Genomic DNA, 25,379 nt, shown 5'->3' on the forward strand with positions numbered 1-25,379 from the left:
GAATTGTCTCTTCATATCCTTTGTCCATTCTTCTATTGAATGATCTTTTATTGTTGATTTGTAGGGGCCCTTTATATAATAAGGAAATTAGTCCTTTGTTGAAAAGTTTCAAATATTTGTTTCCTGGTTTTTTTTTTTAACTTTGCTTATGCAAGTTTTTGCTGTTCAGAATTTTTCCTTAAGTAGACAAAATTAACCTTTTATTTTATGGCTTTTGAGTTTTGTGTGAAGTGGGGAAGCTTGCTAAAAGCTCACTCAAGAATAAAGATGGTGGGGCGCCTGGGTGGCTCAGTCATTAAGCGTCTGCCTTCGGCTCAGGGCGTGATCCCGACGTTATGGGATCGAGCCCCACGTCAGGCTCTTCCACTGGGAGCCTGCTTCTTCCTCTCCCATTCCCCTTGCCTGTGTTCCCTCTCTCACTGGCTGTCTCTCTCTCTGTCAAATAAATAAATAAAATCTTTAAAAAAAAGAATAAAGATGGAGGGGGATCTTAATAATCACTATTATTAGTAAGGAAGGGATTGTGACTAAGTTGACTGAAATTTCTAAAATTCCATAACCTTTGCAATTTCCCCATATTTATTCTGTATTTTGTCCCCATGTCTCTTTCCCTAGAGTAATTACAACAAAACCCTTAACATGTTGAAAGCCTATGTGCTTGTCTTGAATAGGAAGAATGTGGTGAATTGGGAATAGCAGTTAATCTGGTATGAAGAAGAATCCCAAAGTGTTGGCAGCTTTAAGAGGAAAGAAAGCATCCCTGGGACCTGCCTGAGGGAAGAAAAAAGAAGAAGTGCTTGAAACATGGGGATCAGCTCTTTTGGCCTGGTGGTGTAACCTGCCACATGATGATAATGAAAGATAGCTGTTTAGAAAAAGAACTAGACAAAAAAAAAAAAATTAACAGAACCAGACAGTGTTGATAATGTTTCCCTTTTCATGACAAGGTACAACTAGCAATATCATGACCACGTTAGATTTTTAATTTGAACAATACTGGTTCAGTATACAAGTCAGTCAGTCACATTATAGAGAAAATGGCTTAAGCCTTATGGAAATGACTGTAGGTCTCAAGTACAGTTTAACAAATATTGCTGAGTCCCTGACTCCCGTTTCCTTCTTTCTCCTTTTTGTCATTCTACTCCTGTCTCCCTTTAAAAAAATCTTTTTTAAAAAGTTTATAGAACATTGTATTTGTGAGTAATCTTTAAAATATTTCTGACTTTAGAGGTATGCTTATGTTCCTTAAATTGGAAGATGTCAATAAACATTTCCAGGGGTTACCCAGACACTGGAACTATGGAACTGGGGATAGCCATTTGTGTACCTTCCTCTCTGCAGCCTGTTCAACGTGATCAGTTGATACTTCCTCTCTCCCTACTCACCTTTGCTGCCCTTTGAACCTCAAAGCATCCTCTCATTGACACATTACTCTACACCATACCTCTCTTCCTATCACCTATTTTATTTCCTTTTCCACATTATTCCAGATTTCCTTCACAGCTCCCCCATATTCCTAATATGTCCCCACTTGCACTATCTGACTCCAATCCTCCAGTCTCTTGCCTGAATTAGTGAAATACTCTTACTACTGTTCTGCCTTAATCCAGCTACCATCCAGCTGCTAAAGTGATCTTTCTAAATACATACATGACAGTAAGGGGAGGACTTTCATTTATTTTAAACAATTCTATACTGTTTGAAAGTTTTAAAACATGCATGTAGTACTGTTGTCTTTTTTAGAAAGTACAAATATCATTATATTACTCCACTGATTAAAATCCTCCAATAGTTTCCCATTGATTGCAAGATAAAACTCAAAAATTCTTAGTATCATATGCTCCATTAGCTCTGCCACTTCAGTTAGACAACTTCATTGACTTCTTTCCTCTTGTTCTCCCAGATAATGACTCCACCAGGGTTATCAAAGATGCTCAGTTCTGAAAAATAGTAATAAAAAGCTACCATTTAACACCTAGTGTGTGCCAAGTGCTTTACGTGTGATCTCATCTTTCAACCCTGTGAGGTGGGCATTACCATTTCAGTTTTATAGATGAACTGAAGATCAGAGGTGAAGTGACGTCCCTAAGGTCACACAGATGTTGGCAGGCAGAATCAGGATTTGAACCCAGTTCTGCCTAACTCTAAAACCATGCTCTTTCCACTATACCATGCTATCTCTAGAATGAAATGTTCCGGTCACTCTGGCCCTACCTTTTAAAGAAACAGTACTTCCTGTCTTGAGGTAGGAAGTTAAGGAGGTAGTTTAATGTAGCTCAGACCATTAGTTCTGGGGTCAAATTGCCTGGATTCAAATACCATCCGTATAACTTATTAGCCACGTAACCTTGAATAAGTTAATTTCTCAGAGCCTCAGCTTCTCCATCTGTAAATGGGTGTGGTAATCATAGTTCCTCTCTCATAAGAGTTGTAATTTTTAAAAAGATGACCCATGTAAAATACTTAGTAGAGTATGTGGCGAATAGTCGTGCATACCCTCAGCGAAGCACAGCTGTTACATTGCAGATCCATCTCAAAATTCTGTTGGCCCCTTTGTTCACCTAGTTCCTGACCAGTACATCTGAATCCTGGCTTGCTATATCCTGATGGTCCCTTCTATTTCTGGGTAACACAAAGTATCATAAATATATTGTATAGGCTTTGCCTTTTTGAGTGATTTTAAGATATAGCTTTAGGGACACCTAGGTGGCTCAGTCGGTTAAGCGTCTGCCTTTGGCCCAGGTTGTGATCCCAGGGTCCTGGGATCCCTCTGCCTCTTGTGAATAAATGAATAAATTCTTAAAAAAAAAGATACAGCTTTAGATACACAACACGAATTTTATTAGTTCACTACATTAAATGGCTAATTGCTGAAATGTTCCTCATTTGCTAAGGTGTTACAGAATGCAATGATTTAATTGTCAAATTGCTTTAGCATTTCTTATAGTACTACTAAAAGTAGTAATTCAATTATTTTATCGCAGGATTTGTCATTTTTGCTGTGTGTAGTGACCAGTTCCACTTGCTTGTCTTCATAGTGGGACCTCGTGATGGCCCGAGTAACCTCCTAGTGTCTATCTGCTCTTCTGTTGGCCCACATTCCGTGTCAGGTATGAAGTTTAGGCATTGCCTTGAAGCAGGTGTTTTAGGGAAGCCCGTCACAAAGCCAGCTTTCAACTGGATACTCTCGACTTGTCTTGTGATTGGTGTAGCACTCAAATGAACTATCTGCACAAGGCCCTGGATATACTTCCAGTCCCTATGCAATCATGGCCATGCAATGTGTCTGCTTCTCTCACACCCATCATCACCTTCTCTGCCATTCTTTTCAAGGAATGGAAGCATAGGCCCTCAACGACTTTGCTTAGTACCACCTGTGGTTTCCTTACCATAGTTCTTGGCCTGTTTTCCTCCACACCTTTTGAGATGTCCCTTGTGGTCTGTATCTGTTGCCCTTTTGACTGGAGATCAATTAATCTAAGCAATACTCTTATTCTTCCATGGAATAAAAATGCAAGTTACCAGACTTTTCTGCATCAGCCTCTTTTGAATCCAGAAGATGAAGCTGGAAGAGAGTATGAAGAGTCTTAAAAGAAGCACTATTGGGTGGTCTTTGAAATAAAATCTTTATATGGCAAGATTTTTTACTAAGATAATAAGAGGAATGAAAAGTTTTGTTTTTTTTTTAAAAAAAAAGGACCACTGATTGCTTTGCATGTAAATGCTATCTTACGTGGGGTTTGACTTGTATTTTTTTTAAAGATTTTATTTATTTGAGAGAGAGAGAAGAGAGAACAAGCAGTGGGGAGGAGCAGAGGGAGACAGAGAAGCAGACTTCCTGCTGAGCGGGAAGCCTGATGCAGGGCTCAATCCCAGGACCCTGGGATCATGACCTGAGCTGAAGGCGGACTCTTAACCAACTGAACCACCCAGGTGTCCTCTAACTTGTTATAAAATCTAAACTCCGTCTAGAGATTTGTTACATTAAATAAACACAAAGTTCTTGTTTGATCTCGTTGTTATCTGTTATCCCTAATGTTCAGACTCATGGGCAGGGGCCTTAGGGATAGTCTTGGTCCAGTTTTCACAGTATGTTTAATAAAACCCTAGAGGTCCTAAGACAGTGCCTTAGGCACCACAGGAGCAGGTGAAGGGGGGTGGGGGTGACAACAGTGGGCCTCTTCCAAAGCAGCTTTGCTTTTCTATTTTATATATTAGTCTTCCAAGTCAGATTTCATTTCAGGGAAAGAGTGTGCTAATTCAATCCTTTTGTTTCATACTTGGAGTCTTAAGCATTCTACCCTGAATATTGCAATGAGAACTTTGAGTGTTATGAAGGCTGACAGTACCACCTTTGTATCAAGATTCTGAAGTTTCTGAGATTGACAAAGCAAACAAAAGCTCAAATTGTTGCTCTGGTATACTTAACCTCCTTGACGATGGGGACAAATGTTCTACCTTTTTTTTCTCCCATTATCTTGTACCCAGTAGTATTGAACACACACTTGGTGCTCAAGCATATTGTATAAATCCAACAGACCCTCTTTTTCATTATGTACATTAGCTGAGCAAGCAGTTAACACTGTAAAAGCAAACAGTTATGTTTGTGTCTAAATGTAACTAGAATATTTTAATACTATATGAAAGAATAAGGAATGATACAGTTAATAGTAAAACAGTAATATATAACAAAAAGGAGGAATAAGGAAGAATGAGTAAGAAGGCAAAGACTAAAGGACCCTTCCTTTATGACTGGAGGTTTCCCATGAACACACTAAATTTTGTAGGGGAAAAAAAAATGGGGATATACAAAGTATATGCTAGATGCCCACCCTAAGAGCCTGATTTCTCCTGGACTTCAAAATGCCATTATTCTTACTACTGTACATGTTCTCCAAACAGCAGCCCCCTCCTAAAACTTGTTATATCACATCACTCATCTGCTAAAAACCCTCAAATGGCTCCCCATCTTGCTTGCTAAAAGCCAAGTCCTTGCAATGGCGTACAATGCCCTACATGATCAGTGCACTTACCTGCCTCCCAGTCCGTCTGTCTCATGCTTAGGTCTTGGACTTTCTTTCTCCTTACTCATTTTACTCCAGCCCTACTTACCCTTTGACTGTTCTACCTTAGCATCATGGCATGCTGCTGACCTTGGAGCCTTGGGACCTGCTGTCACCTCCGCCTGAAATGATCTTCCCAGATACCAACGTGGCTTGGTCACTTAATTCTTTCAGGTCTCTGTGAACTGCCACATTCCCAAGGAGGCCTTCTCTAACCATCTTATCTCAAATAACAGCAGCCCCACAAACGTTCCCTACTACCCCAGACTCTGCTTGTTCTCCATGGCCCTCATTATACTGACATATTTATGGGCTTGTTACCTGTCTCCCCTCTCTAGAACATAAGCTCCACATGGGCAGGAACTTTGGTTTTTGTGCACTCCTGAAGCCCTGGCACCAAAAACAGTGTCCGGTGCAAAAAAAATCACTTGAAACTTTTGTGAATTTTTTCACCAGGATTTTTAAAAATTTCCCTGTAGTACCTATATGGTGGAAAGCTAAAAGGACTTGAGGCTTCTAGAAATGTGTATTTCCCCAGCCTTCACGGATCTAGAGGCTCCCAACAAGTAGTTCCACGTTAGGTCTACTCCAGTCTCTAGCATTTAAAGTTAGGAGGGGAATCCAGTCAATATAACCTCTTCTCAGGAAACTGACTATCAGCACTGAATTCCTTCCCTCCCCATCTCATCTCAGGGTTCTCCTTTCTCACAAAAAGGTCACACAGACATCCCTGGAATACCGTGCTGTTCCCTGCACAGAGCAAGTACCCAGACAGGCTACACTTCAGTCTTGGAACCAGCCTACACCAAATCTCTCCAGGGTACAGGTGATAACCAGAATAGAAAGCCTTCTGAATCAGAGTTGAATTTTGTAGAAGCCTTTATTTCAGTGATCAAAAGAATGCAATAAATGGAGTCTACACTGATTAACATTAGGCATGCACCTCTACCTGAAACTGCTGTTAGTTTTTGACTGGCCTAAATCTTTATAACCTACTTAGGCACATCTTTGAATTTTTTGGACCCTGATATACAGGGTAAGCAAGCTTCTTCCTCGTGGCAGTTTAGTAATGAGAATTATGCTCACTGGCTAGATTCCTTTATAACTAAAGGCCTCTAGACACTCAGGCTACCTGTACTACCTCGAGACCACACCTTATACATTAAAGTAAATCACAGCATAAGGGAGGGAGGAAACCTAGAAAGCTGAGTGTATTGTATGAACATCTCATAGATTTTTTCCAGCACTGATAGTCAAAACACTAGATAAGGAGGCCTATAGTTAAGTACCAAATTACTCTTCTCCCACTGCTGCCCTTTCTGAGAGACACAAAGATGTATATCCAATCTCCCCAGAAATCTGAAATGAATCCACACAAATGACAGATTTTACCTTATGTGGTCCCACAATCAAATTATAGAAAGCAGTTCCACTACCAAAATTATAGGGAGCAATTAATGGGACTTTGAGAAAGCATAGTCCCACGTACAGTAATATGCATCTAGTAGAGTTTTCCATTCATCTGTCAATTGTTTTCACAAGATTAGCATTAAAAAACACAACCAAGTACACATATAAGCCTCAAAACCCACCCACCCACACACACACACACACACAAAATTGGTCTTTGTTCATTCTCAGATGACAGGATGTCCCAAGAGTGACAAAGGTGGGAGCCAATTCCCCCATAGCCTTTTCTTCAACTATCCCATCAACTGCTCTTCATTTCTTGAACCACCTTCCTTTTCCAAAGAGGTAATGCTGAGATCAGTCAGAAAGGCTTTCTGAGAAAACTGGCTTGGATTTCTGGGTCTGTTCCAGTCGATTCAAGATGAATTGGCTTGTATCAATGAAGCGCTCAACGCAGTTCACAAAACAGGCCTCAGCCCGACTGTCCAACTTTGGCCCAGGCTTGTCCATGCACTTCTCCTGCTCAGGACAAAATACAGAAACACAAAGAGATCCTGAGAAAAAAAATCGGGGCGGGGGAGGTAACTTCTTGTTATTTAGAGGAAAAACTTCACCTAAAAACAGTATCTGATATGTTACTATTTCACATTTGGCATGTGGCAAGCAGTTATCTACAGCCTTACATTAAATCCTCACAACCACCCTACAAGATAGATACTATCATTAATCCTCATTTTACAAAGAGGGAAGCCATGGCAGAGATTATCTTGCCCAAAGTTACTGGAACAGAAAATGGTGGAGCTATTACAGAGCAAAAAAGGGGGGGCAAAATACAAGTGAAGTAACCTTTCACTGAATTTGGTTATAACTCCACAATGCTGCCACCATTAAATGCCTTTAGAGTAACTGCAGGGAAAAAAGGGGTGAAAGAATCAGTCACGGCAGTAACACCTAAAACCTACCAAAGAAGAAAAGGAATCTATTACCCAAGATTCTATAACCTTGTCTACTTAAGCCAGAAGTTCTTGACTCTCAAGATGAACGGAAAATTGCATGAATTTTTCTATAGGGCCCACAGCTTACAGATTCTTAAAGGAGTCCTAACCATACCCCCTTCTGGCCAAAATGTAATGAACCACAGGTTTGGTTTGGTTTTTAGGAATCAAAGCACCAAGGAGTACAGGAGTAAGCATCTGTTGAGGGTTCAGAGTCCTGCAGTACCATAAGTTTATGTGAAAGGGACTACGGAACTGATGACTGTATATAGTTCAAGATAAGTGGTTCAAATGAATTTTGTCCCTTATTCTTTGCTGTGTACACAAGCCTCAGACTCTCCACTTCAAGGAAAATCATCCTCAGCCTCTGAATCGTATGAGGTTGTTTTTTTTTTTTTTCCCCACAAGGCAGGGCGGTTATGGTGTCCTTGGCAGCCGGAGAACACTTTGATCCCAAGCTGCAAATGCCTTCCACCCTTTTGTCAAAGTCCCCTTAGAGGGCACACTCAATTCCTCAACCTTCAGACCTGAAAAGAGCTTGGTATTACACAACAATCCCACAAGAAAGCAAATAAGCGTGTGTGGAGGGGAAGAGAGTACGCCACTTTTACAGTTAGTGGGCTAGAGCCACTCATTTCTCACGGGCGACAGTTAAAGCAACTGGGTAATCCAGGTAAACCCTGGAAGTTCAGAAACAGGAGACTCACTCCCTGGGAATCGGGGCTCCAAAAAAAAAAAAAATCTCCAGTATTGGTGGCTCTCATCAGTCTTGGTGACCAGCACTAGGAAGCTTCAACCTCAGGTGCCTAAAGCGCTGTTTGCTGTTTGGGACAGGGGTAAAAGTCGGCTATGATCCCAGTCCTCCGCACCAACAAAGCCAAGGTCTGGGGTGAGAGCCCCCTGAGAGGCAGAGTCACCTTTTCTACCTTCCGGCTTAATCTGAGAAACCTGAGCAAACCAAGGGGGTGCTCCCGGGTCTTCCCCCTCCCCGAATCCCGGACGTCCTGGGGAATCCCGCCGGGCAAGGGCAGGCGGAGAGTAGGTACAGTGGCCAGGTCCCAGCCCCAGGCTCCTTACCCAACAAAGTTCCGTCATCTGGTGCACCAGTTGCTGGAAGCGTTGCTTCTGAGTCTCCACCTCGATGAAATGTTGCAGCTGTGGGTCCACCGAGCCCAAACCCGCCGCGGACGAAGACGAGGAGGAATCCATCCCAGCGTCGCCACGCGTGCCGAGACGAACTCCGCACCAACTCACCGACCTTCACGTGTCTCCGCGACGGAACCGGACTCCCGGCCGCGACCCCGCGACAGCGCCCCACGTGAGCTCTGAGGCCTAGCGGCTTGCAGTCAGCGCCGTGGTGCTGACAGAGACGTTATTCCAAAAAGAAGGGGAAAAAAGTAAAAAAGGAAGTTATTTAACACCACGTGGCTGGGTTCCGGCTGGCCCAACTGCTCCGCCCCTGCCCACTTCCAAATTGGCCCGCGCTTTTCGTGCGGCGGTGCTGGTGCTGCCTTGGCCCAGGCTGCTTGGCCCGTCTCTTAGCCATCCTGGGGCTCCAGCTCTTTGACGGTGTTTTCCCTCCTGATGGAGGAGAAAGAGGCTCCGGCGGAATTTGTCCCCAGATTTCAGATTCATTCCGGTCATATCACATGCCTGCTGTGTGCCAGGCGCTGGTGCTTTGCTTTTGAGTTTGTCTCCAACCCAGAGCCAGAATTTTCCAAGAGCCAGAGGGGTTAAATTGCTGAGGATCTTGTCGAGTTCTCAAAGTAGGAAAATGCCAAGCCAATGCCACGCAACAGTTTTCTGGAACACTGAGATAGGATGCTTCAGGGAGGTTGCATGATTAATCGAGATAGCAAGAAACCTTCATGCTTTCCAGTAATTTTATTTTATCAAAACACCCTCCCCTCCCATTTTTATTGACACCATTTTATTCTTGCCAAATTCTGCCTCCCTCCCCCCAAGCTCTAATGCCTACCCAAAGAGCTGTTGGACCCCTTCTCAGGCTATTTACACCCCTCCCTCCCCAAAACTTTCCATCCCAAATTCAGTCTGTCTTAATACTCCTGTAAATTTTTCTCTTCGAGAACAATACCAGGCACAATAATTCCTTGGCTTTTGCTCAGAAGGTGCTTTCTCAGAGAATTAAAGAAGGGAGTCATTCCTAGATGTAGAGAGGGGCCTTTGCGTATTCATTGAGAGCACGAAGGCTCCAGGGCCTGTAAGCCTGGGATTTCCTCCGAAGAAGTGAAATTGGTGCTTGTGGAGGAGAGGAATAGAACTAAGAAGCTTATTGGTGAGCTCAGGATTCTTCATCCATGACATCTAGGATGTTGCTCAGCAGAATTTTGAAAGTGGGACGTTCCTCTGCTTTCTAAAACCAAAGAAAAAGCAGTGTGTTACAGTGGGCTAGAATCCAGAATTCAAGGGAAATGCAATGTAAGCAGAAAGTTTTATTAAGTATATACTGTATGCCCTGTAGCATACCCCGTCAATTACACACACACACACACACACACACACACACACGAAAGAAAAAAGAAAAGAAATAGAAGTGCTCCATGAAGTCCTTGTTCACTTTTCATCTTTAGTAACTCAGTTTATTAATGTGATGAGGACAATTTGCAAATTAAACTGACAAACACTGATTAAAAACTGAGGGCGAGGGGCGCCTGGGTGGCACAGTGGTTAAGCGTCTGCCTTCGGCTCAGGGCGTGATCCCAGCGTTATGGGATTGAGCCCCACATCAGGCTCCTCCGCTATGAGCCTGCTTCTTCCTCTCCCACTCCCCCTGCTTGTGTTCCCTCTCTCGCTGGCTGTCTCTATCTCTGTCAAATAAATAAATAAATAATCTTTTTTAAAAAAAAAACTGAGGGCGAATTCATTACAGACTTGTAGGCCAGTGCATCATTATTTTGGATCCTCAAATGAAAAATGGCTACTAAACAAGTTTAAATGTTTGCCAGAACTGAAACCTTGTAATCTTTCAAACACTGTTTTATCATCCTGTAGCCAAAGTTTTACAGAGGAATTAACATTTCAAGACCATGGGCTGCATCACTGAGCAGGGGTCCCGAGCACCTGGGACATTTTGTTACCACTGTCTGGCCTCTAGACTAAGGCCTGTGACAGGGCCCTGAGGTATTTAGTGATTCAGGACCTATTCATGCCAGAAAGGTTGTAATCCATCAGAACCAAAAGTCATCAATTTCTTGTTCCTTTGGATCAGTGGTTCTAAAACCTAGCTGAGTATCAGAATTTCCTGGGAAGTTTAAAAGGACATCTCTGGGTTCTGCTTCAGACATAGCCAATTGGAATCTCTGAGGATAAGGCCCAGTCATTTGCAGTTTTAAGAGTTCCCGGGGATTCCGATATGTATCCAGTTTCACGAGTACTACTTTAAACAGGCTGTGGAGAAAGGGCCTGTCTGAAACATTTCAACCAGCAAAGTGAGGATGTCCTAGTTGGGAGGGAGCATAGTCAGTCCCCTTTAATCCTGCATGGCACAGGAGAGAGAAGGGAAATGGTTGTCCCTTTCTCCACGCTTTCTTTGTGACTTCACTCATTTGTGGAAGGGAAAAGAGCCGTGCTCTGATCCAAGGACCCACTTTTCACCCGACCAAGAGGGCTCCAGATTCACATATGTGCGTGTTGGACACCGTCCTGCCCTGCGTTCATTTCCTACTAGAGATTTTGGTTGCCAAAGTAAGGTCACCAAGGACCTACCGAAAAGTGGAGAAAGCACCTCTGAAAGAACCCAAGGTGAGAGCACCAGAACGTTTTAGTATAGCGGGCCAGACTTCTTATTTTCAAAATACCATTTACCCACATACCCCATGATGCACCCCATTTAAAAAAAAATGACGACTACCTATTTTAGTTCCCTTTCAGGAGGGTTTTTTTTTTTTTTTTTTGAATTCCAGTTAGGACCACAGCCAGAAAAGGTTGGCAGCTCGTTAGTAAAGTAGAAGAAAAGGCTAATGACTTCCAAAGGAATGAACATAAATTTTAATGGCTTTTCTTTTTAAGTGTCCCTATGCTCATCTGAAGGCCTTTAGTTTCCTGCTTATGTGGGGTGACCTGGCCCCACAACATCCCCTCCCCCTGAAGCTGAGTTGGTAATGGGGTCTGCTGAGCTTGCTCTAGTGAGAACTAGATGAGCCTGGGGAAGTCTCTGGACATCAAAGGACTGGGGTACAGGCTGTGTCCCAGAATGTGTGCGGCTGTCAGTGTGAGGCCAGCTGCCACATAGCCAGGGAGAGAGGGGACTGGGTGGCTGGCTGGCTGAATGGGAAAGGAGGCTCAAGTTCCCCCCAAAACACTTACCTCATGCCAGCAGCTGTACATGATGGTATATACCCTCTCTGAAGCTAGATGAGGCCTATAGAGACGTAGGCCTTGGGCAATGTGTTCGGCGGTTTCACTGTTAGTAAATCTTTCATAAGGCATCTTCCCCAGAGAGTAAATTTCCCACATCAAAACCCCTAGAAAATGAAAAAAAATGTAGTAAGTCGATTTGCAGTCTCTTTGGGTAGTTGGGATCCTTGTCTTCCTTAGATCAACCTCAAATTTTAAATTCAGCTGATTCCCCACTCTGCGAATTTTACATTTTGTCCAAACTTCTGCTCTAGTACTGACCACGCTGGAGGGTAATCAGGGTTGTACTGGACAATTAGCTCCTCTGGAGTGAGACAGCCTCTTATTTGTCTTTGTAATTAGATGGTCTGGCAGAGTCCCTTGGTACATAATCAGTATGCAGAAGCTGTGGAATACTGAATAAATTGTTTGTTCCTCTCAATATATTGTAAATTCTAAGAAGGCAGGGATCATGTCTAGGTTACTCTTTTTATCCTCAGGAACCCCTATAGTGCCCAACAATAGTAAGCACTCCCTAGGGCCGAGAAGCATGAAAACAACACGTAATAATCTCTCTGTGCACGTTGCAAAGTGTCAATTTCCTCCATTGCATTCCTCTTCCTTTGAGCTGTATAATTTCAACCACTTACCAAAAGCCCAGATGTCAGATTTGCTGCTGAACTTGCTATACATAAGGACTTCTGGTGGAGACCACCGGACTGGAAATTTGGAGCCTACTGAGCTTGTATATTCATCATCCAGGACATACCTGCCGAGGGTTCAGGACTTGTTACTGTTACGATTTGGGAGAGCTTGACATTTACTTACATTTTCTTGGCACAGTCACAGGAGCCACACAAATACAGGCTTGCAGGCCCCCCCCGAGTGTCTTTTACAAATGTTACTTTTAACGTATTCCTGTTTTCTATCCGATTCAGCTTTCCTGATTAACACTATGGTTACAGCAAGGATGGAGTGAAATAAGATCTACTAGGTACTCCCTCTTCTCTATCCCCCTTTCTGGTTTACCTTTCCTTCTATTCTGCTGCTGCCAGTGGGAATTAGATTAGGAAAGAAGGAGGCACCGGGTAAGGACAACAGGATTAACAGATCGAGATAAGGTATTGGGGATTTTAGCTTAAAAAGGTGGAGGGAGAAAGGCGAGGAGAGGCCTATTACAATAAAACAAAAGGAGGAAAGAAGCGACTTAAAGACTTCAGAGAAAGAAAAGGAATAGAAAGAGGGTGAAAAAGACTAGAATGAGGGGGAAAACAAAGGGAGAGGATTCAAAACAATAATGCTGCCACAGTTTGGACTGTGCTATTTTTCCTTTTGGAGGGAAAGATCAAAAAAAGGCACACTCACCTGGAGAGGCCGAAGTCAGATACTTTAACAACTCCTTGATCATTTACCAAACAGTTTCGAGCCGCCTGTAGTACAATAGTTACCAGTGAGACTCTGTCCCTGGCACACAGGTTAAAGGCACAAAGGTTCTGCGCACCAGGGGAAGGAAGCCAGAGAAGCCTCATCTCTTTCAACTCAAAAGACACTTTCCCACCCAGCAGGAGTCAGGTGATGCCACTGAGAAACTCTGATGCATTTCCACTACATCTAAAGCAAGCTGCTGTATAGACATAAGTAAAGCATCGAGGGCATGCAGAGTGATTTCACTCACACTGATGATTCCCTGACACTCCATCCTCAACTGAATTGCTGAAGGAATGAGGGAGAACCAAAGGCAAGTGTGTTGTGTTTTGTTTTGTTTGCTTTTCTGCCAGTGGGACTAGGACAATTTGAGCCTTGGCCTGGCTGAAAGAAACAGGAGCACAAAACTCTGATGCCTCTAGAGGCCAGGCAGGCAAAGTGATAGAGGGAAGTGGGGTGGGTAGATTGCAGGAAAATGCAGAGCACACCGCTGGTCGGAAGGAGGCAAGCTGCTCCTTAGCGTGGCCTGTGAGAATGAGCCTGGTGTTTCAAGATGGTCAAGATTTTCAAGAGAAGCTGGAAATTCAGTTTTTCCAAATGTATTTTTAAGTGTTTGCTAGCTAATATATAACATTAAACAACAACACCAACAACAAATGTACCCATAGGCCCCCAGGACATGACTCTGATGTAACCAGATGATGGCCCAGGGCCAGGAGCAGCCCCATCGGGAAGCAGGGTTGCCCTTCTGTCCTGAAGGGCCCCACCACGTCCTTGCTGCGGTGGGGGGCTGGGCGTGAGTGGTGGCTCAAGCTCCCACCATGGCGAGGCCTGTTGTGTCGAGGCTGGAGATCCTCAGCCGGCTGACGCCCGGGACGCAGGCTCAGCTAACTCTGAATGGTGTCTAGATAAAACTGAAATGAAGGTTCTGGCCACCCTCCTCATCCAGGTATGATACATCTTCCGCTCCTACTTCCACCCCCTCCATCCTTGGTCCCAGGCCAATTGTTCTGAGGTCCTACCAGGTCTCGGTGAAGGAATTGCTTTGACTCCAGGTATTCCATGGCCTCGCAGACATCCTTGCACATCTCCAGCAGCTGCTGGGTCTGGAAGCGGTTGCGCATTTCCCTCAGGTAGTTCAGGAGGCAGCCATTGGCCATGTACTCAGTGATGATGAAGATGGGGCGCTGTTTGGTGCAGACGCCGTACAACTGTACCAGCTTTTCATGGGACAGATTCCTATGGGAGAGGCAACAAACCATTGTTCCCTTTCTGGCTCTCCATGCTAATCAGAAAGGGGCAGGAGAGGAAGAGGGTTGGTCTGGAAGTAGAGCATCTGATAAGGGACCATGATAACAAGTCAAGCTTCCTCCTTCCCACCCTAAACCCCAAAAGTGCCTGATATGTGAGGGTGGGCAGGGATACGGAGCCCAAACAGAACAGAAAATAAGCCCAGGGCTGGCTGAACACTGAGGCTAATCAGAATCCATCTTCCTTTTGAAAGTCTCATTTTTCACATTTATCCTCAAATCCTACCGAGCTGGTACACACCCAAGACCAACACTGTTATCCACCAATATCTAAGGCAAAGAAATGATTACCTTAGTAGTTAGTACCTCCTGCCAATCAAAGAGTGACCTCAGGCCCTGGTCACAAATCTCTCTCACTCTAAGTCACCTTAAGCCACAGAGGAAACTGTCCTGGTAATTCCTAGACTCCAGCAACTGGATTGAGAGTTGAGTTTGGGCTGTAACTCACATCATGACTTTGGCTTCTTCAATGAACTCATCCTCGGACATGGAGCCTTCTTTGATCATCTTGATGGCCACGTCATACTGGCCTCTCCATTTCCCATACTTCACTACCCCAAACTGTCCAGTCCCCAGCTCCTTCAAGAAGGTCAGGTCCTTTGGATCAATTTCCCATGATCCTATAACAACAAAGCCTCAATATGATTTCTGGGGAATCGTGTATGTATAATAGGTAAGAATCCCTACTGGGGTAGAAATAGGCAATCAGTAAAAGGGAAATACTCAGGAGTACTAATCTATCTTTGCTCAGGTAAATCTCAGGGACAGGATGGTTACTGGTTGGAGGAGTTGGAATTTTAGGTGCCAGGCAGCCATAAAGGAAGGAGAAACTAGACAGCCTCTTAAAATCCCTTTATGATTATGTTTTCTTTAATCACACAATTCAAAAATAATCCCTCTGTGAATCTATGTGTTTGCAGTCCCAGTAGGAGCCACCAGAGGGAGAAAAATTATTAAATAATTTGTTTGGCTCTGACTTAATCTGCCTGGAGGCAGCTGGTGCGGAACTGTGTGCTGCAAGGTCTAGTTGGGTCTGCCAGACGTAGTCCTTGTCACTGGCCCATCCACCCTACCCTAGAGAAATAAGCAGTTACCATAGCCCAGGCCCGCAGTGGAAGGTGCATTCTTGTTTTGTTGAGACACTGGATATTTGAGCCTAGATATGAGCCCTGAAACATACACAGAAGAGGGTCATGCTGCTGGTGCAGTGTAGCAGCTGGAATGCTGCACACACCCTCACGTAAAGCCTCACACTTCTGACAGTCATCTTGCCAGTACATTTTGAATCCCAGGAGATCTCCATGAACCCCAATGTTTCTGGAGGCTTCTCTCACAAAAGAATTTTCAGAAGAAAAAAAGAGAGAGAGAAAATACTCACTGAAATACACTCCCCAACTAAATATATCCCCCACCTCCCAGCCCAGGCTTAGCTCACTTCCAACTTCTGCTTTTGATACTGAAAAGTGTTATTGGGATCCCATAAAATGACGGCCTTGATGCTGCCTTGTGTGAAGGTAGCAGATAGCAACAAGTCTTCTCAATGAAGCTTATCCCATGTCTTCATGCCCTCACCAATCTCCAGGTTTTCAAATGTCTACCCTACTTAGAAACTGTCTCCGGGTATTTTCTAACCTGTATGTTTTTTGAGGGCAAGGACCTTGACTGATACTTTCACTGTGTTCTCCTCCAGTACCAAGAAAATTGCTGAGTATATCATAGGAACTCAATGAATATGCTGATTTGTTAATTACCAGGATCTTCTAGGTCTTTCCTCAGCCCTGAGCATCAGTCACCATATAAGAAGTCTCTCCCTACTGGCTGTAAAGTCAGCCTTTGACCGCCTCTTTACTTGATCTCGACCTGGCATCATAGGGGTTTTCTTTCCCCAAATCTGCACTGCCCTGTGAGGCTTTTTCTTTCCCCTCACCACCTTGTCCTGAATTGCTTCTCCTGGTTCTTATCCCATCCTTCTTCTCTGGTGCCACTGATACTCACCTGCAGAGTTATGCTGATGGTAGTTGATGAGCTCAGGGATGGTGCTGAAAAGGTGCTTCTCTGCCAGGTAATACTGGCTCTGCGGTGTGGAACACACAACATAATGGCGTATCACCCCTTGAGGGTCCCTGAAGGAGTGGAGGTTGAGTCAGCATCTTGGGAACAAGGGTTAACAGGACCCAAGAAGCAAAGTGAAATTGAATTTTGAGTGTAAAGGGCAGAGACAGCAGGAGGGGCACACCATAAAGCACCTCTGTCCTTTGTCCCCAGGGCCTTAAACAGTAACACTCACCCTGTAGATTTAGCAAACACAGACACAGTATATTTTCCAGCTTTGCTGGAGTCTCTGACAATGAAACCTCCTTCTTTCCCCTGAAACAAAGAAAAAGACGCCGACTTTAAGGAGGAAGTGGTGCTCACACCTGCATTCCACCTGCCTGAACTTGAGAGAAAAATCTAAGCCCTAATTTTACTGCCAAGTTCCACGTTTGAGCTGCAGCATCATTGCCTTTGAAAGTGAAAAGTGTAGTTGAGACCACCCCCCCCATAAAATGACAGTCTTGACACTGCCTTGCCTGGAGGTGACAGAGAGCAGCAAGCCCTCACTTGTTGTGCGAGGAGAATGTCATTTGCCTGTGGCCACACACTTACCTCTTGCTTGAGCAGTTGCTCAGCTTGACTCCGGGTCATGTGTTTGGAATACCACCTGTAAAGGGAAAGTGCTTCAGTGGCTCTTAGGCCATGGTGTTAGCAGCTTCGAGGCTAGAGGGCCTTCCACAGCTCATCTATGCCAGTGGTTCCATCAGTTCACTCAACTCCTACTTACTGAGTACCTATCATGTGCGTAGTACCCTGCATCCCTTTCCCAAAGTCTGGCTGGAAATGAAGAGTAGAGGACAAAAGGCAGGTGGCAGAGGGGTGCAGGGATGGGATCAGGGACAGGGCATCCAAGGACGATCCATTTCCACGATTAGGGAGAAAGGACAGTGACAGAAGTTTGACATTTTCACCCTTTTGAATGCTTCCTATCCAGTTGTCAAATCCTTTTCTTTGAGTGATTCTTCTGGATTTGGGGGGAGGGCATGGTGGCCTCTCCAGCTCTCATAAGCAAAGGGTGCTTGGCATGAGGGTAAGACATAGCTACTAACTTAGGGTGGTGGCATCATTTGATCCCACTGGCACTGACTTTAAGTATCTTGAAATAAATTTATTGAAAGTATAAACATATGTACACTGTATTCGGCTCCTCTGGGAAGACTGTGTGGTCACATAAGCATACTCACTCATACATTTCTATAGAGTCTTCTGCTTCGGTGACATAGTTACTAGGGATGTAGCCTTCCTGCCTGTAGAGGAGACAATGTGGTAGATCATGCAGCACTTCCCATGCTTGGAGGGGGAGACAGATTCATGTGCCCGCATCTCTGAGCTCAGAGCCAATCTCAAATGGAGCTATCTAAACCACGCCCCTCCCTCAAAGAGGATCATGCCACTGATGCATTGCTAGGCCAGTGAAGTGTGAAGCTTCTGCACATGTGGCACTGATTATACGTGCATGACAACATATGGGCCAGACCCTACCGGCTCAGAGATGTGGCCACAAGTAGAGCTGCACTCTGGGAAGTATTTGGTGGGACAGCATATTCCCTTTGGTGTGGGAAGAACACTTGCTGATTGGGACACCGAGTAGGGGAATTATGCTGCAAGATTCTGCTCACGTGTGGAGAGGGTGGGCAGAAAGTTCCAGAAGAGCTAGAGTGGACTCACCCATTTTTATCCCGTGCTCTCCACCAGGGTAAGTTGCTCTCCTCCAGGATAAAATACTCGTCGCCCTTTCGTAGCTGTAGATCATTTGCGTTCATTGGCATGTAATCATAAAGGGCTACAACCTTTTTCAGCTCACTTGCAGAGACAGGTGCTGCTGTTGGCTCAGGGGGCAGTGGCTTTTTCAAGATCTGTGTAGTTGGGGAAAAAAGTAGGGGGTATTTGGCTAGATATCAAGCACCCTCTCCTTCTCCCCCAAATCTTTGGCTTACTAGAGACAACAGTCTAACCTAAAACAGGCTTTTAAAAAAAAGTTTATTCAGCATTCATTCAAAAACAATTTTCAAATACCTATGCTGGGCTTTCAGCCTGGAGTGCATATCAGAATCATCTAGAGAGTGGTTAACAATCCCAGGCAGTTTCCTATACCAAATATGTCAAAATCTCTGGGGGTGGGCCCCAGGCATCAGAATTTTTAAAGCTTCCTGGACAAAAACCATGTACAGCCACGACCAAAAAACCTGGGCACTAAACTAGTACATGGATCTACTAAGTGACTCTGAATCTTGGTTTCCTTGTTTGTAAAATGAGCATAATAACTCTTGTCCTGCTTACTTACAAAATACGAGAAAGTGCTTTTTAGATTTCGAAAAGTAACCAAAAAATCAACTTTTAAAATAATATATTACTGGTAGAATCAAGTATTGGGTATATGGGTGTTTACTGTTCAATTCTTACAACTTTATGTTTGAAAATATTTTTAATTTAAAAAAAACAGGCTTTGTTTTGTTTTAAACAGGTGATTGGATTAAATTGTTGCCTAGAACTTCCTAAGAGCCCTCCATCTTACAGGTGAAGAGTGGTAAGGTTTGCTCTATTTAGGACAAATCCCATGTCTCCACAAGAACACCAATTAACACTGTCAAGTCCCATGGGAGTTCTAAGACTGGTGTGTTTTCAGGGTGTGACTGTAAGTTTCTTTTTTTTTTTTTTAATTTAAACTTTATTTTTTAAGTACTACTCTATGCCCAGGATGGGGCTCGAACTCACAACACCAAGATCAAGAGTCACACGCTCTACTGACTGAGCCAGCCAGGCACCCGCGTAAATTTCTATTTAAGCAGTAACAGCACCAATTTCCCTGTATACCTGGTCCTCCTCGGGTGTGGGAGGAAGGGGCTTTTTTGTCTTTCTGTGAGAACTCCCAGGTTTTAAACCTGCAAAGTAAGAAACCAGTGTTGATATAGAATGCATCTTAGGAAAGGGCCCAGGGACAGGTTTGATCAGACACTTAGCTTTTGTACACAGTGCATTTAGGAAAGTCAGGAAAAGTCTGAGTGGATACAGCCTTGTGCCAGGTCACATGGTTTGGAGAGCAGAGCGCCAGCGGGATTTCGGCCCCGACGAATCCCCTTTCCCAGGTCCCTTTGAATGTTGGCCAACCCTTCAAAGAGTGGTGGATAGAATCAAAAGAGGGAGAAATTATATCGATCAGATCTCTTACTTCCATTCCTGTTCTCCAAAATTTGGCAGCCCATCGCATTTTTGGCTGTCTGAGAACAGCAGAGATACTGCCCATCGATCCAGAAGCAAGGGTGGTATTTCTGTACCAGGTCACTGTTGTACCGGATTACTGTAACAGGCAGAAAAGAGAGAAAGAGAGCACATCTGACATTCTGAAGAAATCACCATTTGCATGTTTTCCTCTTTGACTAAGGTTAGTGGTGAGCTTCGAACAACTGCCCCTTCCTCACCCACCCCGAAGGAAAGGAGACAACAGAACCAGTTAGCTCACATCCCTGGCCCTGGAAAGTTCTTGTGCAGTTCTCTGCAGTGGTCTGTCATGATATCTATCTCCTGACTACCAAGATAAGAATATCTAATGTCTCCAGAGTCCAAGAGCACGCGCACACACACATATATATATTATCTGTTTTCCCAGTAACCATTTCAGTCTTCTTGTAAGGCAAAGTGTTGACTATGGTGTTCTTTTCCAGATACAGGAAACAATGTGCCCAAGCCAAACTCTCACTCCAGTTCTCAGCATACCAATGTCCCAGCTCCCTGAATGATCTTTTAGAGATATTTGCTTTAGTGAGAATGTCTGCATCAGGCTTTCTGTGTTCATAGAATAGTCAACAGAATGGAGCTCAGGAGCAAATGAAGTGATTCTGCCTCTAGAATAAACATGGTTCCATTCTTTCTAGGGCCACCGAGGTGGGTTGAGCTCGTTGTGGGAAATAAATACAACACCTCCATTTCCTTCACAGAGTCATGAGGTTCAAAAGATCTCCCAGAAGCCAAAGTACGTTGTAAAGGATAGAGTGGTTTGCAGATAGGAGAAATTGGTATTACTCTCAAGAATCTTAGCATGAAGTCCATTAGACAAGTCATCCTGGGATCATGTTGTCAGATAACAGAAAAGCAAAGACAACGGAAATAATGGACAACAGCTAGCACTAGGGCAAAAAGACTTCAACTGGTCTAAGTTTATGCACATTTGAGGGGCATCTGGGTGGCTCAATCGGTTAAGCATTTGCCTTCAGCTCAGGTCATGATCCCAGGGTCCCGGGGCCAGGCTCCCTGCTCAGTGGGGAGTCTGCTTCTCCCTTTCTCTCTGGCCGCCCCCCCATGCTCTCTCTCTCAAATAAATAAGTAAAAAACATTTTTAAAAAGACTATGCACAATTGAGGACCTACACATCTCAGTGTTTACTGCTAAGAGGAAGCCCACATAACTTTTTTAAAAGATAAAAACAAGACAAATTTTTCTCTGTAGAGACCAACTCAAGTTCTTAAGAGCTTGCTAGTCACACTCCATTCACTTAAGACTTTGGGGGAAGCCTAGAAGCTTCTGGTGGCCAGGTGCATTTTACAGGCAAATGAACAAAAGTGCTGTTTTTTTTAAAATGCTATTTTGATGCTTTTCTAAACATGGATTTGAAGACTTCTAACCACTAGTCCCCTGCCCACCCTCACCCCTTAGTTTCTTAGCACTCCCCTTCACCATTGTATTACGTACAGGGTGGTGGGAGGTGAAAGCTATAAGGGGCTGCACTGTCTGTAGAGAATTTTATTTTATTTTTTAAAAAATATTTTAAAGATTTTTATTTATTTATTTGAGAGAGAGAGAGAGCATGCTCGTGGGAGCATGGGGGGGGGGCAGAAGGAGAGGGAGAATCAGACTCCCTGCTAAGTGTGGAGCTGGAAGCCGGGGCTCCACACGGGGCATGATTCCAGATCCCAGGACCCTGAGATCATGACCTGAGATGAAGGCAGATGCTTAACTGACTGAGCCACCCAGGCACCCGTCTACAGAGGATTTTAAAACAATAATAAAACCAACCAAAAGTCTTTCTTTTATTATTACCAGGTACTGTCAATTTTGAACAATGTTCCGGATATCAGCCAGGACTGATTGCTCTCACTACCTCCACTCTCTGTCCTTACCGCCCCCCCCCACTATTCTTCACCCAGGGATTTGAAGACCCTCCGGTGCAGGCTTAGCCCCTGGTAGACCTGCCAAGAATCCTTCCTCAACACCTGACTGCTCTGATAACTAAGCCCTGCTAATCTGCTAATGAGGGCACATAATGCTTTCTGCCCTCTCCACCTCCAGCAAATCATAAGGAGCTCACCCTACGTTCCCAAATACTGCTTGCCCCTGAAGAGGTCCCTTGAAGATGACACCCTTTCTTTTGTTGGCCAATTCAGAGCTGGTCTTTCCAGCTACTTAGGAGAGAATTGCAAAAGTAGGGTGCCTGTTATGGGCTAAATGTTTGTGTCCCCCCTCCCCGAAACACATATGATAAAGCCCTTCAATGTAATGGTATTAGGAGATGGAGACTTAGGGAGGTAATTGGGTCATAAGAACAGAGTCCTCATGATGGGAGTAGTGCCCTTAGAAGAGACTTGAGAGAGCTTTTCTCTCTGTGTGTGCCATATGAGAACACAGTGAGAAAGGAGCCATTCTGCAAGCCAGGCAGATAGTTCTCACCAGCAACCAAATCCACCGGCACATTGATCTTGGACTCCCCAGCTTCCAGAACTGTGATAAATCAATATTCGTTGTTTAAACCACCTGGTCTATGGTAATTTTTTGATTACAGCCCGAGCTGAGCAACACAGTGTGCAAGTGAGAAGGCCAGGAAAGACTGCCATACCAAAGCATAGGGCCGGTCCTGTCTGGGAAGCACTCGTGGTTGGTGCACATTCTCCAAGTACTTGATGGGCTGCTTTCTCGTGTTCATATTTATCAGGATGATGGCTAAAACTCTGTTTCAGGTATGCATGAACTATTCCTCCCTATATTGGTTGTTGGGGTTTTGCCAATGCCACTCTTTCTTTCATTTTTGGTTGGGTCAGGCCTTTTGCTTATTTTTGACGTTGCAATTAGGAGAGGATCTATTGAGCTTAACCAAACAAAGATTCTAGAGCGAATGCAGACACATATCTGTGGTGCTATACCATTAAAGTGCGCACTGCCATGTTCAAGGAAATGGGAGAAGAGAGCCCATGGCTAAGTCCTCAGGGATGCAACCCCTGCATGGAAAGTGCCACTGAAAAAAGATGGCAACTCGATGTGGGGTACCTGAGACCCTACTTTTATTTTTTTATTTTTATTTTTTTAATTTTTAAAAAGATTTTATGTATTTATTTGACAGAGAGAGAAAGAGCACAAGCAGAGGGAGCAGCAGGCAGAGGGAGAGGGAGAAGCAGGCTCCCTGCTGAGCAGAGAGCCCGATGCGGGACTCAATCCCAGGACCCCGGGTTCATGATCTGAGCCGAAGGCAGATGCTTCACCGACTGAGCCACCCAGGCGTTCTGAGGCCCTGCTTTTAAACTGAGATATAACTTCCACAATAATAAAGTGTGCAGTCTAAGGATACAACTAGCCACATTTGTCTACAACCGTTTAACCACCACTCAGATCCAGCACCAGGGAAGGCTCCCTCATGCACTTTCATAGCCAATACCCCTGCAGAAGTAGCCAGGACCCTGATGAAGTCCCCTTCTCATGTTAGTGATTTTCAGTTGGTGCATTTCATCCTACAGTGGGATAACTTATCCCTGGAGTAGGATTTTACACCTGCTAGATTATTTCACAATTGGCATTGCCAGCACCTAGGGCTGGTCTGGTATTGTTAGGACTTGCACCTGAATCTCCTAGCAACTGTGGTATTTGTTGCAAGGTGCTTCCTATTTAGGTCATGTTGTCAGCCCAAGCAGGTTCAACAAGACATACAGCCAGGTCTAGAACAGCTGGAAATGAAATGCCTTCAGTAAAATGCAAGAGAAGAGAAGGCAAAATTGCACCTTAACCCACACTACCCAACCACACTAATAACCAAGTTGAAGTGGTGGTGTTTTCTATTTGTTTTGGCTTTATTTTTACTGTTGTAATTTTACTTGCCCAATGAACTTTAATAGTGGTGCATAACCAGCATTGTACGTTTGCCATTTGAGTCAGTAAACCAAGTTTACAAGCTGGGTATTCTTATCCTCTGTCATTGCTCATACCTTGAACATAGTGTACCCTCAGTAAGTATTTGTTAGGCTAATCTATGACTGGTTTTGAAATTAGTCGTTTAAGTGTAAAGGAGTCACTAACTTGCACATGTCACATTTTTTTTTCTTTTCTCGTTGTCCCTCAGTATGTCCCACCTTTCCCTATTTCCAAACTAAATCCTAGCTGTCCATCAACATGGAGCCCAACCATCTATGGTGATTGTTTACCTTACAGAAAAATCTTCTAACACAACTACTGGTCCCTTTCTCTGTGCAAGGCAGTGTGTGAGGCACTGTGGAGAGAACCAAGGAAGTGCAGATATATACACACTCCGTGTGCTCATTTTGTACCCCTACGGCTAAAGCAGGCCTCTTACCTCAAAACATGCCAAGACCTGGACTTTGTGGTACAAGATATCACCAATTTGCAATCTCAACAGGACCTTACTCTAGAATATCTCACAGCCAACTCCAGGTGTAATTTCTGGACTGGAGAACAAAGCAGCAGGATACTATGCAATAAGCTTAGGCTCTGGAGTCCTGCAGACATAGGGATGTGGTCAAGATCCCGGCTGCATCTCTCAGCGTGTGGTCATGCGCAGGTTACTGAACCTCTTTGAACCTCCGTTCCCTCATCTTTGAATAGGGAAATGATGCGTACTTCAGAAGCTTATCGTGAGGATTAAAAGCTGGTACATTTGAAACACTTGGCACAGAGATTGGAACATACTAAGTGCTCAGTACGTGTTAGCTATTACTCTTGTGTTCAGCCCAAGGCTGCTGTGAGAATTAAATGAGATAATAAATATAAGGTGTCTAGCTCGGTGTCTGCTACGTAGCAAGAATTCAATAAATGACCCCTTTCTTCATTTCTCCTCTCCTCTTTCAGCTTGAGAGATTTGGTGATTCTTATTTTGGCCAATCAGACTTGCACTCAAGGGAGTGACTAAGGGTGGTACCGCGAGCCACCGAATATCAGAATCTAAATGTTGAGACAAAGGGCTGTCATGCAATAACCCAACCATGCTGTTATCAGTCTGCCATCCTTCCTGTTTCTCTAGGCAGCCTTTCCTGATGTCAACTCAACCAGTTAATCTCTCAGTCACTTGACATGTGGCTATATATACACACAAATATGTCTGCATGCATCCTGTGCGAGCCTTTAGAGCCTTTAGAGTCAAGTTTATCTCAGCACAATGTATGGTCTACGGCAAGTGCTGAAACTGTGTTCAAGTGTAAGGGCTCACAAAACAAGGAACGTGAACTAGTGTCTTAGAAAATATTTGCCCATAATGAAGAGATGTACAGTGCTTTGCTGTATGGTGTTTTACAGTTTTCTATGTGCTTTCACAGATATTACCTTATTTGATCATTAGGACAGGCCTGGAGGTAGGTATGACCGGCATCATTATTATTTCTATTTCAGAAGAAGAAACTAAGCCCCAGAAGAAGCTCATTGGCCTACTTGCCAGAGGTCACCCAGCTTATTTGTGGTAGAAGAGGGCTTGGAAGAAGCTTCTCTACTCTGACTCCAACCACTCTCGTGATCATCTA

The 25,379-nt window shown here is 44.2% G+C and overlaps 3 protein-coding genes across 11 annotated transcripts in view; all 3 read right to left on the minus strand.

Moving 5' to 3' along the window:
• Positions 1-25,379, minus strand: part of DLG1 (discs large MAGUK scaffold protein 1) — a 1,062,265-nt gene that overhangs the window by 642,051 nt on the left and 394,835 nt on the right. The gene's annotated exons all lie outside the window — the stretch shown is intronic.
• TIMM8A (translocase of inner mitochondrial membrane 8A) lies at positions 5,925-8,748 on the minus strand. Its single transcript, XM_002928565.4, has 2 exons — positions 8,546-8,748; positions 5,925-6,992 (listed from the first exon to the last, which is right to left on the minus strand). Exons 1-2 carry the CDS (start codon positions 8,675-8,677, stop codon positions 6,831-6,833), a joined length of 294 nt encoding a protein of 97 aa, XP_002928611.1. The 5' UTR covers positions 8,678-8,748; the 3' UTR covers positions 5,925-6,830.
• The window catches only part of BTK (Bruton tyrosine kinase), a 30,593-nt gene continuing 14,547 nt past the window's right edge, over positions 9,334-25,379 (minus strand). For 2 of the 3 annotated variants that reach the window (XM_002928566.4, XM_011236418.3), the window contains exons 6-19: positions 19,823-19,951; positions 19,468-19,535; positions 18,322-18,509; positions 17,838-17,900; positions 17,206-17,260; positions 16,847-16,926; positions 16,555-16,682; positions 15,654-15,728; positions 15,008-15,179; positions 14,272-14,488; positions 13,190-13,254; positions 12,475-12,593; positions 11,795-11,952; positions 9,334-9,842 (exon numbers count right to left, since the gene is read on the minus strand). In XM_002928566.4, the coding sequence (XP_002928612.1) occupies positions 9,771-9,842; positions 11,795-11,952; positions 12,475-12,593; positions 13,190-13,254; positions 14,272-14,488; positions 15,008-15,179; positions 15,654-15,728; positions 16,555-16,682; positions 16,847-16,926; positions 17,206-17,260; positions 17,838-17,900; positions 18,322-18,509; positions 19,468-19,535; positions 19,823-19,951 (1,589 nt within the window). In that variant the 3' untranslated portion in view covers positions 9,334-9,770. The remainder of the gene's footprint in view (positions 9,843-11,794; positions 11,953-12,474; positions 12,594-13,189; positions 13,255-14,271; positions 14,489-15,007; positions 15,180-15,653; positions 15,729-16,554; positions 16,683-16,846; positions 16,927-17,205; positions 17,261-17,837; positions 17,901-18,321; positions 18,510-19,467; positions 19,536-19,822; positions 19,952-25,379) is intronic. The other variant, XM_034660464.1, reaches the window with a different exon arrangement.

The sequence above is a fragment of the Ailuropoda melanoleuca genome, chromosome 1, assembly GCF_002007445.2.
Source record: "Ailuropoda melanoleuca isolate Jingjing chromosome 1, ASM200744v2, whole genome shotgun sequence".
Classification (NCBI taxonomy): Eukaryota; Metazoa; Chordata; class Mammalia; order Carnivora; family Ursidae; genus Ailuropoda; species Ailuropoda melanoleuca.

What these genes read in the sequence shown, in the direction of transcription:
- TIMM8A (XM_002928565.4), bottom strand. Translation starts at nt 8,677, where the DNA reads ATGGATTCCTCCTCGTCTTCGTCCGCGGCGGGTTTGGGCTCGGTGGAC. An exon ending in AGATGACGGAACTTTGTTGG is followed by an intron (nt 6,993 to 8,545) that starts GTAAGGAGCCTG and finishes TGTCCTGAGCAG; the next exon opens with GAGAAGTGCATGGACAAGCC.